At 41.1% G+C, this 17,003-nt stretch overlaps 1 protein-coding gene across 1 annotated transcript; it reads left to right on the top strand.

The window, feature by feature from the left end:
* Nucleotides 1-382: 382 nt before the first annotated feature.
* Nucleotides 383-6,077, top strand: irx2a (iroquois homeobox 2a). Its single transcript, XM_044208627.1, has 3 exons — nt 383-934; nt 2,224-2,629; nt 3,483-6,077. The coding sequence occupies exons 1-3, from the start codon at nt 695-697 to the stop codon at nt 4,397-4,399; spliced, it is 1,563 nt and encodes a 520-aa protein (XP_044064562.1). The 5' UTR covers nt 383-694; the 3' UTR covers nt 4,400-6,077.
* The last annotated feature ends 10,926 nt before the right edge of the window (nt 6,078-17,003 follow it).

The following is a 17,003-nucleotide window of genomic DNA, read 5'->3' as shown; positions in this document are numbered from 1 at the left end:
TAACTGAAATAACTGAATAGAAAAGAAAATTAAAAAAAATGACTTCATTGTAAATTCTGATACACATCACCTGTGTGGGGAATGTCCCTGAAACAAATGACAAATATGGCATCGCAGCTGTGGACCAATTAATTTGCATTGGCAACAGTTAGCTACATTATTATCTCACCCAGTTGGTATTTGTCGGATTGCATTAAGTGAATTAGGTTTTAAAATCCCACACTAAACTAAACAACTCTTGTTAAGATTGACGCACCCTACTTTTTGCAGTGTGGAGTCTTGGTTTTGTTCCGAGGCTCCATTTCTGTGAGGCAGAAAGGGGGCGGGGATGGGATATTCAGATGAGCCGGAGTGACAGCTCCCGTTTCCCCCAATGCTCTGTGCGTCTGAAACTCCACTGGCTCCTTCCCTCCCAACTCCTCACTTCATAGTGCTGCGTACTAAAAACATCGGACGCTAGGGGATCAAGACGCATGCCACATTGCCTCTATGAGGGCACTTTAACAGATCTTTCGGGGTTTTTTTCCCAGTAAGGGGTCTGTGGAGGGAGGACTTTTTTTATTTCCATTGTCTGATGACTGTTTGCACGGCTGATTATTGAGCTGATTGTTTATTGTTTTAGCTGCTGTTGCCCGACGCCCTGCGCGTTCTTTCCTCCTTTTTTTGGAATCGGCGACCTATCCCGCGCTCACCAATGTCCTATCCTCAGGGTTACCTCTACCAGCCCCCGGGCTCTCTGGCTCTTTATTCGTGTCCGGCTTACGGGGCCTCGGCTCTGGCTGCCCCGCGAAATGAAGACTTGGCCAGGTCGTCCTCTGGCTCAGCCTTCAGCCCTTACCCTGGATCGGCTGCTTTCTCCGCCTCCGCGGGTGCAGGCTTCTCCAGTCCACTGTCATACTCCACGGATCCAACTACGGGATTCCCATCTTACATGGTAAAATATCTCATATGTTCATGTATTATTCTGTATGATGACGCGCCGAAGCAGGTGAATGTGTCGGCGAATTAAAGTCTGTAAGCGGTTTCACTGGCACACAGCGCGATCAAATCGGTGCAGGTTTACAGTGTTTTTGGTATGATTCACTGATCAGTAAGTGTTTGCGGAACTTTCTTAGTGAGTGCACGGTTGCTATATGTTCATATCTAGTGGCCTACTCGTCGGGTTCTTACTATAAAATCCCTGACCCCTTAGGTTTAAATGGGATTTTTAAGCATGAGCTGCAAATTGTAATGGCTTGACCAGCGCTTAACACTCACTGTGCAGCTAATTATGTAAAACAGAACACCAACTAAGATATTTATTTGAGCCTATAGCCCCTAAGCAGTTAATTTATGTGTCATAGAAAATTAATATAACACAAGCCCTAACTCTTTCTTTTTCAGCAGTCATTAAAATAACCAGGGATGAAGTCGCTGACTTTATTCTGAGTTGAATAAACGGAATTTTAACATGAAAAGCATGACTCGCAATGTTAATGTCACAGGGCACTTCAAGCGTTTTAGGAAAGGTGCATATCAAGTGATTTGCTAATGGGATTTGTAATGCTGCAAAGAGAAGATATGCTAACACATTGGGTTTGCCACAACAAAACAAAAAGCAGCCACTGAAAGAAACTTAGGAAGTTAATAGGTGATTACAGAAAATTGAAATTTCCTTTTTATTATCTTTATGGCTATATTAACAGGAGCCATGTTATTAGTTAATCCGATAATGATCTTAACCATTAACCATTAGTTCATGCCCTTTTGCGGCCTGCTTTTACGCACTGAGTGTTTACTACCCCTGCTTGAGATTAGTGTTTTTTAAAAACTTAATGAGTAGGGTTGACAAATGACCAAGGCAAAAAAAAAAAAAAAATCATATGAATTTTGATAGTTTGTTTATTTACAATAAACTGCGCTTCGTTAATCAAGCCCCGTATAATGAAATAATGTTATATGATTTTCAAAAAATCAGAATAGAATCTCCCCGTGTATTTATACCACTCCCCAGCTCTTTTTCACCTTTTCCGACAGGTTTCTAAAAACCTGTTAAACATAGTAGAATAAATTGAGTGTTTCACTGGTTTTAATGTAATTTTGATATGTGTTTGTGCGTATTAAAATGCCTTTAAACTATATGAATTGTTTTGTAAATTACACAAGCCATATTAATGTCACATTTTAGAACTCAGCGCTAGAAAACACATCGCAGACTCGTGACTTTTTTCAACTTTCCTCCAGAGCTCTCCGTATGACGCGCACACAACGGGCATGGCCGGGGCATTAAGTTACCACCCATACGGGAGTCCAGGGTACCCCTACCAACTCAACGACCCGGCTTACCGCAAAAACGCCACCAGGGACGCCACGGCCACCCTGAAGGCCTGGCTGCAGGAGCACAGGAAGAACCCGTACCCGACGAAAGGGGAGAAGATCATGCTGGCCATTATCACTAAGATGACCCTGACGCAGGTCTCCACATGGTTCGCCAACGCCAGGCGGAGGCTCAAGAAGGAGAACAAGATGACCTGGGCGCCCAGGAATAAGAGCGAAGACGAGGACGAGGAGGACGGGGACGGAGAGAGGAAAGAGGTGGAGCGCCCTGAAAAAACACTGGATAACAGCGAGGCTTCAGCGGAGGATGAAGGTGGGGTATAATCTGGCGACCGAGCCAACGATCCATTTAACAGTTTAGGGTAGGACGGGGGTGAGACGGAGGGGAGGGGTGGATGCCCCTTTTATTTACTTCTCAGGTTATTTAGTGCAATAATATTCTGAGGATGTGAAATTATGAAATCATGAAACAAATGTCCAACACAAGCTGCTTTGAATATATGCTGTTTTTATAAAATGACCTGGCTTCATGTATTGTTTTAGTAGCCATGTTGATTGATATATTTTTTGAATGAAAACGAGGTTCTGAGACTCAACACTAGACTAAATGACCTGTTAAGGTGGACATTTTCTTTTCTTTATCATGATTAATGGCAGGTCACTGGCAAAGACACATAACATAGCAATCCAGATGAGTGCATGAGTGGCCACAATAAAATTAGACTGTTAATGTTATTCTCTTGGTGACATTTTTGTATAATTATGTAAAAAGGGAAAGCACGATTGCTATCATATAAAAAAAGCCTTTTAATCGCAGCCTACTATTTAAACTGACATGAATAATTAATAACTTACTTATTCAAGCTTCGTTGGCTGTAAAACATGAGTGATCGCTTTGAATACACATAGATATGGAATATACTTTGACTACAAGATAAGTTTTCTTATAGTATTTTTTATTCTTTTTAGAAATTCTCAGCTCGTGTCTTTGTTTTTATTTTAGAATATTACTGGTCATTAATTATTGTGTCTACTTTACAGTTTCATTTTCTTTCTTTATTTCTCCTTATATCCTTGGGTTGTTTTTTATATAACTATATATATATATATGTATATATATATTGTTTTTTTTTTTTGTTGTTGTTGTTTTTCCCTTCTTGTGTTAGGTATCAGCCTGCACGTCGACACTCTGACAGACCACTCCTGCTCGGCAGAGTCTGACGGGGAGAAGGTCAGCTGTCGTGTGGGAGAGCTGGGCTCTGAGCAGGCCGGCGACAAATGCGACGAGGACGGCGAGGACCAGAACCACGACCCGCGGGTTCAGCTCTCGCCCAAACCCGTCACCTCGTCGCCTCTTACGGGAGTAGAAGCACCAGTTCTCAGTCATCACCAACACCGTCACCACCACCACCACCTCCATCATCTACACCATCTCCACAGCCAGCGCGAGGATTTGGCCCGGAACCTCGTCAACAGCAACAATATTAATACCAATAAATCGTCTTCATGCATTGATAGCAGACCTTCCTCGGGCCCGCCTCAGAACCCTACAGTCAAGCCCAAATTGTGGTCACTGGCGGAGATTGCTACCTCGGACCAAAAGCAGCAACATCAGCAACAGCATCTGGGGCAGCCAGGGCAACCAAATTGCCCCTCTTCCAGCGGTGGCCTCCTTACGCCCCCCACGCCTTCCACCACCTCCCCGGCTGCCAGTTCCCCCTCCCTCTACCCGGCCCCCTCCATTCTTGGGAGACCTATTTATTACACTTCTCCCTTTTATAGCAATTACACAAACTATGGCAACTTCAGCCCCCTGCAGGGCCAAGGGATCCTGCGGTACACTAACTCATCTGGAGTGAGTCTGGCTGCTGCTGCAGCAGCAGCCGCCGCCGCTGCCGCCGCCGCTGCTGCTGCAAACGAGGGTCTGAGCTCCTCTCATCAGGCTCTGGAGGCGAGCACAAACCCCAAACACAGGCCAGACTCTCCCCTCGTTAAAAATAACCCAAACCAGATTGTTGTTGTTGAGCAGCAGCAGCAGCAGCATTTCAGACCCGCAAATTTAGAAGCAAAGAAAGGTACGTAATAACATGCTGCGGTAGCCTACATTGTTAACAGAGTGATAACCAGTTTGAACACGTATTTAATCTGGTGTTGAATCTTGAGATTGTATTTGTCTTAAACGCGGGAGGGAAATCGCTCCACGGTGGAAGTAAAATGAGTTCACTTGTTTCCATGTGAGGTTAGGTTAGGGCTGAATATGAGACCAAGATGGACAATTTAAGCAAACGAACGTGTAGGCTACTATGGCATACGATTCATTTTCAGCGGAGTGTATTTTCTGGAATTATCACTTATAATTGTTCTCCATTTGTTTTAAAAGTTGCATATATTGGTCTCATTGAATCATAAAGTGTCAGGCGCATTAGAAACCAGTAGAAAGCGCACTGCAAACAAACGTGCAAGAGTACACCTACAGATAGAGACATTAAAATAAGCCCATTAAGGAAAGGCCTCAAATCAGCCCAAGCACGCGCATCTGCAGAGACGCGCGTGCACACAAACACACAGTGGCAGCCTGAGCAGAGAAATGTTGCCATAGCTTTGAGCAGGAATTCTATTTTTAATGTTTCCTCTAATGTGTGTGTGTGTGTGCGCGCGCACAGTAGGCCTCAAACCTTATCTTTCATCTTAGGATAATTATAATTACACAGGGTCAGCCAAAAGCAAACAAATCAGTTAGTTTGCTCTGTGCATTCATCGTGCAACTTTCCATCTTCAAATGTCACTTAGGTTGTTGTGGTGGTTACTTTTCTTGCGCACATTTAAAGCTTTGCCTACAGGCCGCTGGGTAGTCTTTTTTTTTTTTTTTTTTATTACCGGTAATTAGGCAGTGGGGATTTCAATAAGCACTTGCAGTATAGAGCTGTTGTGGGTAGAGCCAGCCTCAGCCTTTCTGGGTTTGTGGAGGGAGTTGATCATTTGATCGTGTGGGATTTCTATTTCCATGGTCTGCAGGTAGGTGTCACAATTGCTTTGAGTATAAAGCGAGTAAGGCCACCACCTTTTAACCCCATGTTTTAACCCCCATAACCTTCACTCCAAACCGGATCTAGTGCCACCATATAGTCGGAATGAAAGCTGTTACCGCTTCCTCAGCTCCACACAGGCTGAGACGTTCTCTGCAACACACACGTCTGTCAGATCTGTATTGTATTATTTCAGTTGTTTTGCTTTGATGCATTGTGGATAATAATTCATTATGCAGGTTTGAAAAAGATCTCCCATTATATGTGATTTACATGTTATTTCTCAGGTTCCTATAGTTTGCTTATTTGCCACGGTATATTATTTTAGTATATATTTACGTGTGGAAAACATAATTTGGCCTTTCTGTGAAACCGTATTTGTCTTGGGACGCAAAGTGGACGGAACTGAAGTGAACTTGAGGACTGAAGTGAATAGCCTACATTTGATATTTATTTTTTTAAATGATGGCGAAATGATGCCTATAATTTATGCAAGTTGTATTGCAAAAATGGGAAACTGACATCGTCTGTTTGTTTTGTAAATATATATATTATGGACGGTTTTTATTTGAGACGCATTTGGAAAAAAGCTACACAATCTTGCTATCAGGAGTACTTTTACTAATTTATATCTTTGAATGTAAATAAAATAAAACGCGCTGGTATAGATGTACTGGCGGGGTATGATATTCATTATTCAAAGGAGAAAATATTAAACTGTTTTCCCAACTATTACATCAATCTTCGGGAGTCATTCTTTTATTTATAACAGACCTGTATTTAACACTGAGGCATTTTTTTCAGCTCATTGTTCTTTTATTTTGTCAGTCAAACGCAGATGGGAAATGCTTGATGAATCTCGCTTTTCATAAACATTATGAGTTTTCACAGATTGCACAATCCATTCTTTCTAAATGGACCATCATTTTCTTTTAGGGCCTCATTCTGGTCAGGGAATCTCCCTCGGCCACATATTCACGACCTTGATTGGGATAAACGACATACTCATTTCATTTTTCTCCCCTTTTCCCCTCTCCCCTCTCCCTGCCACACATTTATTTTTCTGTGTGATTAATACAGCCGTGGGACGCATCGGGCATTATGGGCTCCCAGCGGGGCCCGTCCCTGGAGCTTTTTAGCCTGATTCAGGATGGGTCAGCCCTGCCTGCTTCATCACGGCACGGCATTGAGCAATCCATAAAAGTCTGTCTAAGCATCTGCCAGCTCCAATGGGCTGTGTGATGGGCCCTAATCGGACAGGCTTTCCTGTGCTTTTCATCATGGCTTGGTTATTACAGCGGCTTTAGGACACCACTAATTAAACCATTTAGAAAAAATCTTAGGTCAAAGGAAATGTATTATTATTATTATTATTATTATTATTATTATTATACACACTCTTAAAAATATGTTTGCATTTATTTTTAAGATTGAGAAAAATAATTCCAATATTTTGTAACCCACAGTTGTGGCCTTGTAGAGTGTGAAATAGTCAAAGATCAAATATATAATATTCCCATCCTCCAAGAGGAGGCCTCCATCATTGCTCCCAGCCAGACTAAAAGCTAATCCTTCATTTTCCAGTTGAATTTGAGCTTGAGTGTTGTCAAAATCTCAAGGGACTCCCTTTTACCTTGGGGTAAACCCACCTAAACTCAGTTAACCCACCTTTTAGGCTGACAGAAGTCTTTGTGACATAAATTCATGGTGTACTTTGCAGTGAATGGTGTCACACTCTCAGAAATGTTATGAAAGTAGAGGCTTTAAGGAGAAAATAACATTCGGAGATACTTTTTTGAAACTATTATTGATCTTTGTTTAAATTGGGTGTTGTTCTTTGATCACTGCTGCCTGATTCTGATATATTCTACCTACCTTTTATTTACCTTTACTTCACTGGCAGCCACCTATATGGAGGTCATGCACGCTATAGCCCCTGGCCAGCTTCTTCTTCTTCAGCCTAAACGCTTTTATTAGGAGTTGATTTATTGAAATACATGCTTTATTCTCAGGTGGGCTCCCCCGGGGACTCAGCACTGTTGTCAAATAGCACCAGAGGCACTCTCCAAAGCACACAGGGGCCCTGCCTCTCTCTCTCCCTCCCTTTCTCTCTCCCACTGCTGCACCCTCCAAATGTCAACATTTGTTCTCAATAAAAAGAGTTATTGTTTCTGTTAAAAAAAAATTGCTCAGCAACCGGTCGCCTTTGAACACATGAAAAGAAACTTCCACCCCACCTCTTTGTTTGATTGAGAGCAATGGCAGGTGAAAATGGGAGCAAGGCGTCCATTGCACATGAAAAACCTCAAGCTGTGAAACCCGTTATGAAACGATTGTGAATTTATGCCACAATTAGTCACAATTGTACAGGGGCATTTCCATCCGTTTTGAAGAACCTGCTCTTTGCCTCACATTCGTTGAACTATTAGCAGAAGATATCAGGGTGCCCTTGACAGTCTAGATATTGATCCTCAAGGGCAAAACAGACAATTTACTGTTTTACCAAGTCTACTGTAGAGTATAAGGCCTAGCTAAGCGTACACTTTAGAGCAAGGGAATAATTTAAACATATCTAGATATTCTTTAATTCCATGCATTGCATATCAAATACAGTCCTAATCCTATCATATAGCTTGCCAAAGAGGGTGTGTTCATCCATGCTAAGGACTATTTGTCATTGAAAGCTAAATTGATGGTATCACAGGGCTCATAGGCTTCATGTGAGTGTAGACTGGAGAGCAAGTGAACTCATTCCCCTTATCGTTGATCAAATAAGCAGCTCGTATATGCAGATAATTCATGAGCTCTTTGTATCCTTTATCCTCCCATCAACCCTTTCTCCTTCAAAATGCTTCAGACATTAATCTCTGATGCACACCTGTGTGCCGCTCCAACAGGAAGTTAATGCAGCTAAAGTTTTATTGTAGCAATAGAGGGTTTATTATGTTTCACAAACAGCAATTGCAGTAAATAATGGGGTGGGATGTTAAGTAAGACCAGTAGGAATTGATGAATTAGCCACAGATACCAAGACACTGACACTAAAATTCAACTTGCAGTCTGTATGAATAGACGTCCACTTATGTCTCTCGTGGGCAGACACATGCTAGAACAAGCCCTTTCTTTAATCTAGGGTGTAATATAGGCATCTCCATGGACAATTCATTGAGAGAAAATAAAACAAGAAAACTGAATGTATAAAATACATCTTTACCCTTTGATTGAACCTTTTTTTAATTCCACTCTTTCTGACTTTCATGGGAAATCCACCCATTAGGACTCAACCATAAATACTGCTAATGTTCAGACTTAACCGTAAGTAGCACTAATATTCAGGGGAGAGTGAGAGACGAAAGAGAGCGGCATACAAATCAGGTACAGGTGTGTTTAATAACACACATCAAAGTGGACGGGGGACTTTAAAAATGAGTCCGGGGTCCTGTCCTCTCATAAAGGTGTCAGGTGAAATGTTCACTACTCTGGATGATCAAGGGGAGTAAGCTGTGCAGGATTTTGACACGCTCATGCACACACACAAAGATACACATACATACTGATCCTTGCATGCTTCTCACTCCCTACCCTACTGTACACACACACACACAAACACACACACTCAGACTGAGAGACGCTAATGCTTGTCCACATGACAGTCTAAACAAGGCCATTAGGAGCCCTGACTTCCACTTCTAATTGACAGTTATGTTTAATGCCTGTGGTGAGTAAACACTTCAGAGTAGTGGACTGCACCTTTGGGCTGTAAATCAGGCAAAAACTGGAAGCTCGTGTTGGAGGCGGCTGTGGAAACTCCTGTAAAGGTAAATGTAAAAGGTGAGGTGCAAAAGACATACAATGCGTTAGTGTGTGCACGTGTGTGCACAACGTAGGTTAATCTGTTTGTCAGTTGATTGGTTTTAAAATATTAGAATTACATTTAAGTTTTAAGACATTATAGAAACAGAATGAATGACAGAGTGGTGACATGACACATAAGTTAAGAACAGTAAAATGATGGTTACGTAAGTGTTACCACTGTCCCTCTCTCCATCATCATGTCACACACTCACATTACAACACACATAAATATGTTCAGTATAGTCACCCACTACACACACACAAAAACCTGGAAAGACTAACTCCGTGTTAGAGATATGAAAACACAGCTTTCAAACAGATAATGAAACCTTCGCACGTAAATGTATGCAGGCACATGCACATACACACACACACACACACACACATACTGACAAAGGCATACACTGGAAGGCAGAACAGTCAGTGGATTCTGTCATGTTAGTATAAGACCTAATCAAGATTGTGGATAGTACAGATCATCAAGAATAATAGCGCAGCATTTAACTGCAAATTTATGTGGGCCAATAAATATAAAGAAAGAGAGATGGACAAAGTGACAGAAGTTCAATCATGAATCATGAATGCAATTTTATTATATATAAAATATATTAAACATGTAAATAGAAATGAAAGAAAAGAGTTGTAACATACTGAAAAGCTTGCATAATGCTGATACTTTCAACATATTTTATATGTATGCAGCACTTTTGTATGATTTATTCAAAACGCTGGATGTGATTTAATCGCAAGTGACTACATGTTGTTCACTTTTTTCCATTTGGACAATATTACGGCATGTGTGTTTGTGTTTCCATGTGTTCTGTATATCCATAGTATGCTGCTGCTTCTCTGCACACTGTGATATGCATCTAAGTGCACTTAACACTCAGTTAAACCTCCATCCTGAATTGCGAACTGTCAGCTTTTAAGATCAGTGAGTCCAACAAGTGGATGAGGCAGACATGAGAAAACGTGGTTTTCTCCTCCTGTCTGTCTGGAGTGTTTTATAAATGAGCTCAAGTGTCTGCACAGAACCTTTTTTCCCATCACGTACTCTGCAAGACATATCAGGGAAGTGATTCATGTTAAATAGTATCTGTCAGACTTGTCAGCTAATTAAATGAAGCTTTGCTTTAAGCGTACACTTTAGTGTCATGACTTTTCACTTGATTCTACACCTTTCAACCTAAGATACTTTCATTGAGTAATGGGATGGTGTGCAAATCAAACAGCATAAAATGTAAATGTTTTGAAGAAAAACTGTGACCCAAGATGCTCGTTTAATGAAAATAACCCGGAAGACATGCCTTGAGGCACAGTTCGAGGCACTATATATTTTCTGCCAAAATGTTCATTTTAGGAATGCTCTTTAAACATGTTGCATCACTTCAAATTATATCTGGATGTATAATATAAATCAAACGCAGCTGAAGAAGCCTCTTGGATGAGTTGGGGAAAAATCGTTAAGACTAAAGAGCAAGTTCTGTTTCTTTGACTGCAAGATATGACCTGGATAACAGATGAGCAGGATGCATTTTTTTTAATGTGAATCCAAATATTAGACAATTAATTTCCATTTTGAAATGATCAGATGAGTGATGTTTTCAGAATATCCCCATTACAAGACAAGGACTATAATATTAGATGATTCTGCAAGACTCTGGATCAGTTTTTTTTTTTTTTTTTTTTACGTCCAATGGCAACATTTTTAAGATTTTTGCTCATCTGCACATGGCAACTACAGTATGGTTAAGTTAGAGAAAGATTGTGGTTAGTGCAAATAAAGTATGGTTATGCTATGGTCAGGTTTGGGCTACTAAAACACTTGGTTAAGGTTAGGCAACAACACAAAACCCTTTAGAATTGATAAAAACATGAATGTAAATTTCACTTTTAATAAGGTGCAATTAATACTAACACTATCACAGGAGGAAAAACATGGTCCCCTGCATGAAAGTCTGGTGTACTACACACTGATCCACCACCATGACCTCCACACCCTTTCCGCCTTGCTACATAAAGAGACCACCCTACTTCCTGAATTGGCACTGGACGTAAATGGTGAGGTGCAGAAACTGACTTAATTCCTAGGGATATAGGACTATTTCAGAATCAAATGTATGTTAATTGCAAATGAGGTAGTTTTATTTTTAAGAAAAGAGGATGATGAATCATGTTAATGGCAATGATAAAACAATGCTTGAAAAAAATGTAATGTAAGACATTAACTTGACCTGAGCTGGTAAAATATGAACATGATGAGTCTGTGGTGGCCAGTGCTATCCTGTATGCTGTTGCATGCTGGGGCAGCAGGTTGAGGGTAGCGGACGCTAACAGGCTCCACAAACTGATCCGTAAGGCCAGTAACATTGTGGGGGTGGAGCTGGACTCTCTGTCGGTGGTGTCAGAGAGGAAGATGCTGGCCAAACTACATGCCATCTTGGACAGTGTCTCCCACCCACTCCATGACGTGCTGGTCAAACAAAGGAGCACCTTCAGCGAAAGACTCATTCCCCCAAAAAGCACCACAGAGCGCCACAGGAAGTCATTCCTGCCTGTGTCCATCAAACTCTTTAACTCCTCCCTCTAAGTGTAATCAATGTCATGTTTAATGACCCCAAGTCATTAAACATGACATTGATCATTACATCTCTGCAATACTTGAGATAATTGTTCAATATCCTGTGTTAATACTCCTGTGCAATATACTCTTTTCAGTTTAAAATTCTCTATGTATTGATATTGATATTTATCCATACCTCTACTACTGCTTTGCAACATCCTCCGTCTCATTATAAATAAGCTACATTTAACTTGGCAGTTCACGCACTATTACTATATTTCTGATTCTGATTCTGAATATTGTACTACAGTCTTTGTCTCCACTCTAATTCGCTTGTTGTTTATGAGGAGGTTGCAGTAGACTGCAGTGTGTCCTCCAACAATCCTCCACTTCTTTTCCCCAGTTTAGCCAGAAGTTCAGACTTTCCCTCCAAGCTTCCACACTCCGTACAGGCATTCTGACCAACAGTCAATCTCTCACTGGCTTCCCACAATGAAGAAATGGCAATTAGGCTAAGTGGTGGCGGTAGTTGTTGTAGGTGCGTGTTTTACCTGCATGCACCCTGGATGCCAGCCAAGGTGATATTTGAACAACACTAAGGCATAAGGTAAAGAAAGGAAAGGCAAGGCAAGTTTATTTGTTTAGCATCTTTTCACAACAAGACAATTCAAAGTGCTTTAAATCATTAACGTGGCTACAGCAATATCTTTTTTGTTATTATTTAAGATGCAACTTTTGGAAGGTCAAACTCAAAGTTCCTCAATGTGTCTCTATCACAATCTAAATGAAACATAATCTTCAAGCCATAGTTAAAACTGCCCCCCACCTCCACCACACACCAGCAAATGTCTCCCCCTCCTCCTTTCCCTCTTCGAAAGCTCCACTTGTACTCCTCCTCTGCTCCAAATAGGGTTATTCCCCAAGAGGTGGGGTGGGGGGAAGGAGAACAGGGAGACTGCACTTTGCCAAGCACACTGCTCTCTCTTTCTCTCTCCCTCTCTCTCTTGCTCTCTCTGAGGACAATCCTCTTTCGACTCCCAACCCACCCAGGAATATTAGTCTTATTGCATTTAATCACTGAATCCTTGCACCCAAAAGATTTCAATTCATTAAAGGCACTCAGATATTCAGGCCAGCTGCTTCCTGGCGACTGGCTAAAGACAAGGTGGAGACAGACAGGCTCTGTGTGTGTGTGTGTCTGTGTGTGTTCTCTCTCTCTCTCTCTCTCTCTCTCTCTCTCTCTCTCTCTCTCTCTCTCTCTCTCTCTCTCTCTCTCTCTTTTGCTGTGGAGACAGGGCAACCCAATCCTCAGCAATGCCCTGGCTGTGCTCAGCACAATTCAGCCACAGCTATACCTAATCACACTACACAGAGGTGGTTCTGCTTATACTTTGTGATTGTATGTGTGTGTGTATGTGTTTGAGGTGAAGGAATGTGTGTTGAAGAGCGCACAGTCTGTGTGTGCATGCACAGTTGTATGTGTACACGCATACACATACACATACACACAGCTTTGCAAGGCTTTTAAAGGAGAGACTGTTGATCCCTCCACAAGCAAGCGAAGCGGCTTACATCTTTCTGTTACAGAGGATTGGAGGTGCATTCTAATACAATTACGCTGACGAAAAAGTGCTTGTATAAGAGGAAGGAGGTGCTGTAGCAACATATGCAGTTTAAAGCTGTCCAAAGGCCCTTCAGTGGTGACATATAGACAAAGAGGGAAATGAGTGGAACAAGGCAATTGTTGCAGGCATCATGGCTGTGGTTTAGAGCGGACACGTAAATTGACATGGAGACGCAGGCAAAACAAATTGGACTTCCTTTCATGTGTTTTGTGACTCTTTTTTTGGAAAGTAGTCTCCTTCCCTCTGAGCAAGGTCACGTGTGAAGCGAGTGTAAGTGTGTATGTGTCCTTGTGTGTCTTTGTGGGCATGCTGGCGAGAAAAAATCTTGTGCACACTTATGTGCTTGTGCGCTCATATTTATATGTCAAAATGTGTGTGTGTGTGTGTGTGTGAGAGAGAGAAAGAGAGAAAGAGAGAGAGAGAGAGAATGCATTTGCACATGTGGCTGTGTGTGCATGCACCCTTGTGTGTGTGCGAGTGCATGTGTGTGTGTGTGTGCTTTATGCAGAATATACTCCACAGACCAGATGGCTGCAGAGTGGCTTAGGAATCAATATTTAAGAGGAAAACATACCAACAATGCATCTGCATGTGTTTGCTGTACCACTGTGATAAAATATTGACTTTCTGGTTTTTGCAAGAATTATCGGCTGTGGTCAAAAATAGGATATGCAGCTTACCGGCCTGTAGCTGCTTTGTTGAAGCGGTGATGACGGCTACACATTTGTGTCAAATGTGGATGTAGACAGGCAGTGTGGATGTTTGTCATGAAATACTGCCACCAACAGCAGATGTCAAAATGTGTTGCTGGCAGTTGCTGTTACTTCTGTTTGAATGAGCAGAAGTCGAGTGAGAGGGAGAGGGAGAGAGAAAGAAAGATGCCTCACGCAACTGTTGTAAAGCTATGTTTATTATCAGATGCTTAAAGGTGGGGTATGCAATTCTAATCCAATACGCGTCTTCAAATTCAGCGAATATCTCCTCACGGTCCGCTAGCTGTCCATTCCGTGTGTGCGCTGAAAAAAAATCTGGGTGTTCGTACACAACCCTGGCTCTGTAAATGGGGAAAAAAAACTAAGTGGCTCAGACTGGGCCACACAACAGTATTCCAGCCATTCCAGCCATGATTTGTTAGCTTCGCAGCAGCAACTATGGGGAGAGTTTCCTAAGCCACAACCTAGCTAACATTAGTTACATTACTTGCTGTGTTGTTACTCAATCTACATCATGGTATTTGACATAGTATTGGATTTCTCCAGAATTGCATACCCCACCTTTAATCCAAACATGCTTTTAATATGCCAGACTAAGCATAGTGCAGCATTTTTATAATTTTAACGAGTTAGACTGAAATTTAAAATCCCTCCTTCCTACCTCTTAACATTGTCTCGTTTCTTCATGATGGTGGCTTAGTTAGTCTTTTGTGATTATGGTGTGAGCTAGATGCCTTAATTTTTGCCTTTTTATCAATCTTATATTTTATTCTCACATATTGTTACACTGAAAGGCAAGGGGATGTTAGACAAATCGCAATGTTTAGAATTTCTTAATTATCTTCAGGAATTTTACATGCAGCAACATTTAAATGCACCAGTTAAGTAACCAGACAAACACAAGAATTTAATGAGAAACTGCTCATGATGTAGTGACAGTGTTGACATTTAGGTCACGTGTCAGTAAACTGACATAGAAAACTTGATAAAATCTCAGGCTAATAGTTGATTGACATGCAGCTGTGCACCAACCAAGTATATTCAAAGAGTCAAGCTTTGTGTGTGATGAGAAAAAAAAGATTTAAAAACATGTATCATATAGTGGTAGAGGATTATAAAAATTCACAGTAGCAGACACTCTCTTGATGGAGAAAGTTTCTGATTGTGAAAGAAAGGTCAGCCACATACATCAGGTCAGCCTATACATTTTCCAACTCAGTCCATCTCCAAGAAACTAAATTATACTCTATTTCATTTGATAACCATTCTCCACCACCAACGCACATCTCAAAGATCACAAATGTGACATTCTTTGGAGAATACACTTTGCAGTTGACAGTATCTTAACTGGAATCTGATCTAGCAGCTCTCATCGTCTTTATGAAGAGTGAAACCGAACCATCTTTATTTTGAGTCAACAATACAGTATGTGAATGAATGGCACAGCTGATGGGGCCGCTAAGACATATCGTAGATTTCACAGTACACACAGATTGAGTTCTCCCTCTCATGAGAAAGTATGCAGTTAGGACATTTGGCCTATGAGAGGCATGACTTATATGATCCACTGAATCACATCTGAGAGGAGACAAAAAATCAGCAAGCGAGACCACAGAGCAGATCGAATATCAAGGAAACATATACACTGTTATTCAAGTATAGGTGACTGAGATGAGGGAAGGGGTTGTTTGATAAATCGGAATGCACACTTACAGAGGAAAATCAGTTTCCATGACACTGATTTTTTTTTATTAAAGTGGTATTCACAACATATAATCCTTTATTCCTGCATATGACTACTCTTTAAAGGTTAGGCTTGATGTTCAGACTTTGCCAACCTACTTTGCCATTCAATACGTCACCCAGCCTCCCGTATTTACCAGGAACTGTGGAAAGGTTTGGTTAAAAAAACAACACTCTGATGCTATGTAATGCACATATCCACGCTAAAAAATTGAGAATGTCAAGTAACACTTTTAAAAACGTCAAATGAATACATTTCTTGACTCGACTGATGAACTCTTATTAAGCTTGAAACTGTATCCCTGATGACACATAATCTCAGGTGCCAGTAAGATGTGTAAAGAATGAAAATAAACAAGCAGCATTTTGGGACTAATTATTCATTTTATAATCAGTGAATGATTCACTTGGCAATGCAAAATAAAAATCTTGATATTTTTTGCAACCCAATGGGGTTTCAGCGTTTTATAAAGCATTATTAATTTCTATTTCTCTTTCTTCCAATACCCTCTCCTTCCCTGGTTGTATAACAACTCTGCATTACTGTCAAGCACAAAAAGAATGCCTTTTTTTTTGACTTTCAGTCCAACATTTACACATTTCTACACACACACATAGCTCATAATGATTCATTTTGCCTCACGGGTTCTTGGAACAGAGATGTGTGGGAAAGCTTTAATTAAAAGTGTGTCAGTGCAACCTCAAGTGAAACCTAACTTCAATCTTTTTAGCCCGTCGTTGTTATTTGGCTACCAGGTTGATGGTACCATGCTCTTAAGTGTTTACTGTGCCAAATGAAAACAACTCAAACTCAGACTCGCTTTGTCGTTGGTGTGGAAGAAACCACTCCAACAGGCTACTATTTATTTTTCCCAGCAAATGAGTTGTCAGCAGGTAATGTTCACAGAAGACATAGGTGTGATAATTAATGTGTGGGATATGGGGGAGTGTACTTGTGTGTGTTTGTTTAAGAGACAACGATTAAGAAGATAAAACAGGAATTTTAGGAGGAGAAAATAGGAAGAAGAAAATGAGTGTCTTCTCACAACACACACCCATTTGTTTCAAGCCGGCTTGGTGTTATTGTGCAGTGGTGAATATGGAATGTGATGCCTTTCTTCACCATGTGTCTCACCAAAGCTTTAGAAGTCTGAAACAGAGT

Source organism: Siniperca chuatsi, linkage group LG9, assembly GCF_020085105.1.
Source record: "Siniperca chuatsi isolate FFG_IHB_CAS linkage group LG9, ASM2008510v1, whole genome shotgun sequence".
In the NCBI taxonomy this organism is placed as follows: domain Eukaryota; kingdom Metazoa; phylum Chordata; class Actinopteri; order Centrarchiformes; family Sinipercidae; genus Siniperca; species Siniperca chuatsi.
Note: the sequence above shows the minus strand (reverse complement) of the source record. Positions and strands in the feature narration are given on the sequence as shown.

What these genes read in the sequence shown, in the direction of transcription:
- irx2a (XM_044208627.1), top strand. Translation starts at nt 695, where the DNA reads ATGTCCTATCCTCAGGGTTACCTCTACCAGCCCCCGGGCTCTCTGGCT. An exon ending in CGGGATTCCCATCTTACATG is followed by an intron (nt 935 to 2,223) that starts GTAAAATATCTC and finishes ACTTTCCTCCAG; the next exon opens with AGCTCTCCGTATGACGCGCA. An exon ending in GGCTTCAGCGGAGGATGAAG is followed by an intron (nt 2,630 to 3,482) that starts GTGGGGTATAAT and finishes TTCTTGTGTTAG; the next exon opens with GTATCAGCCTGCACGTCGAC.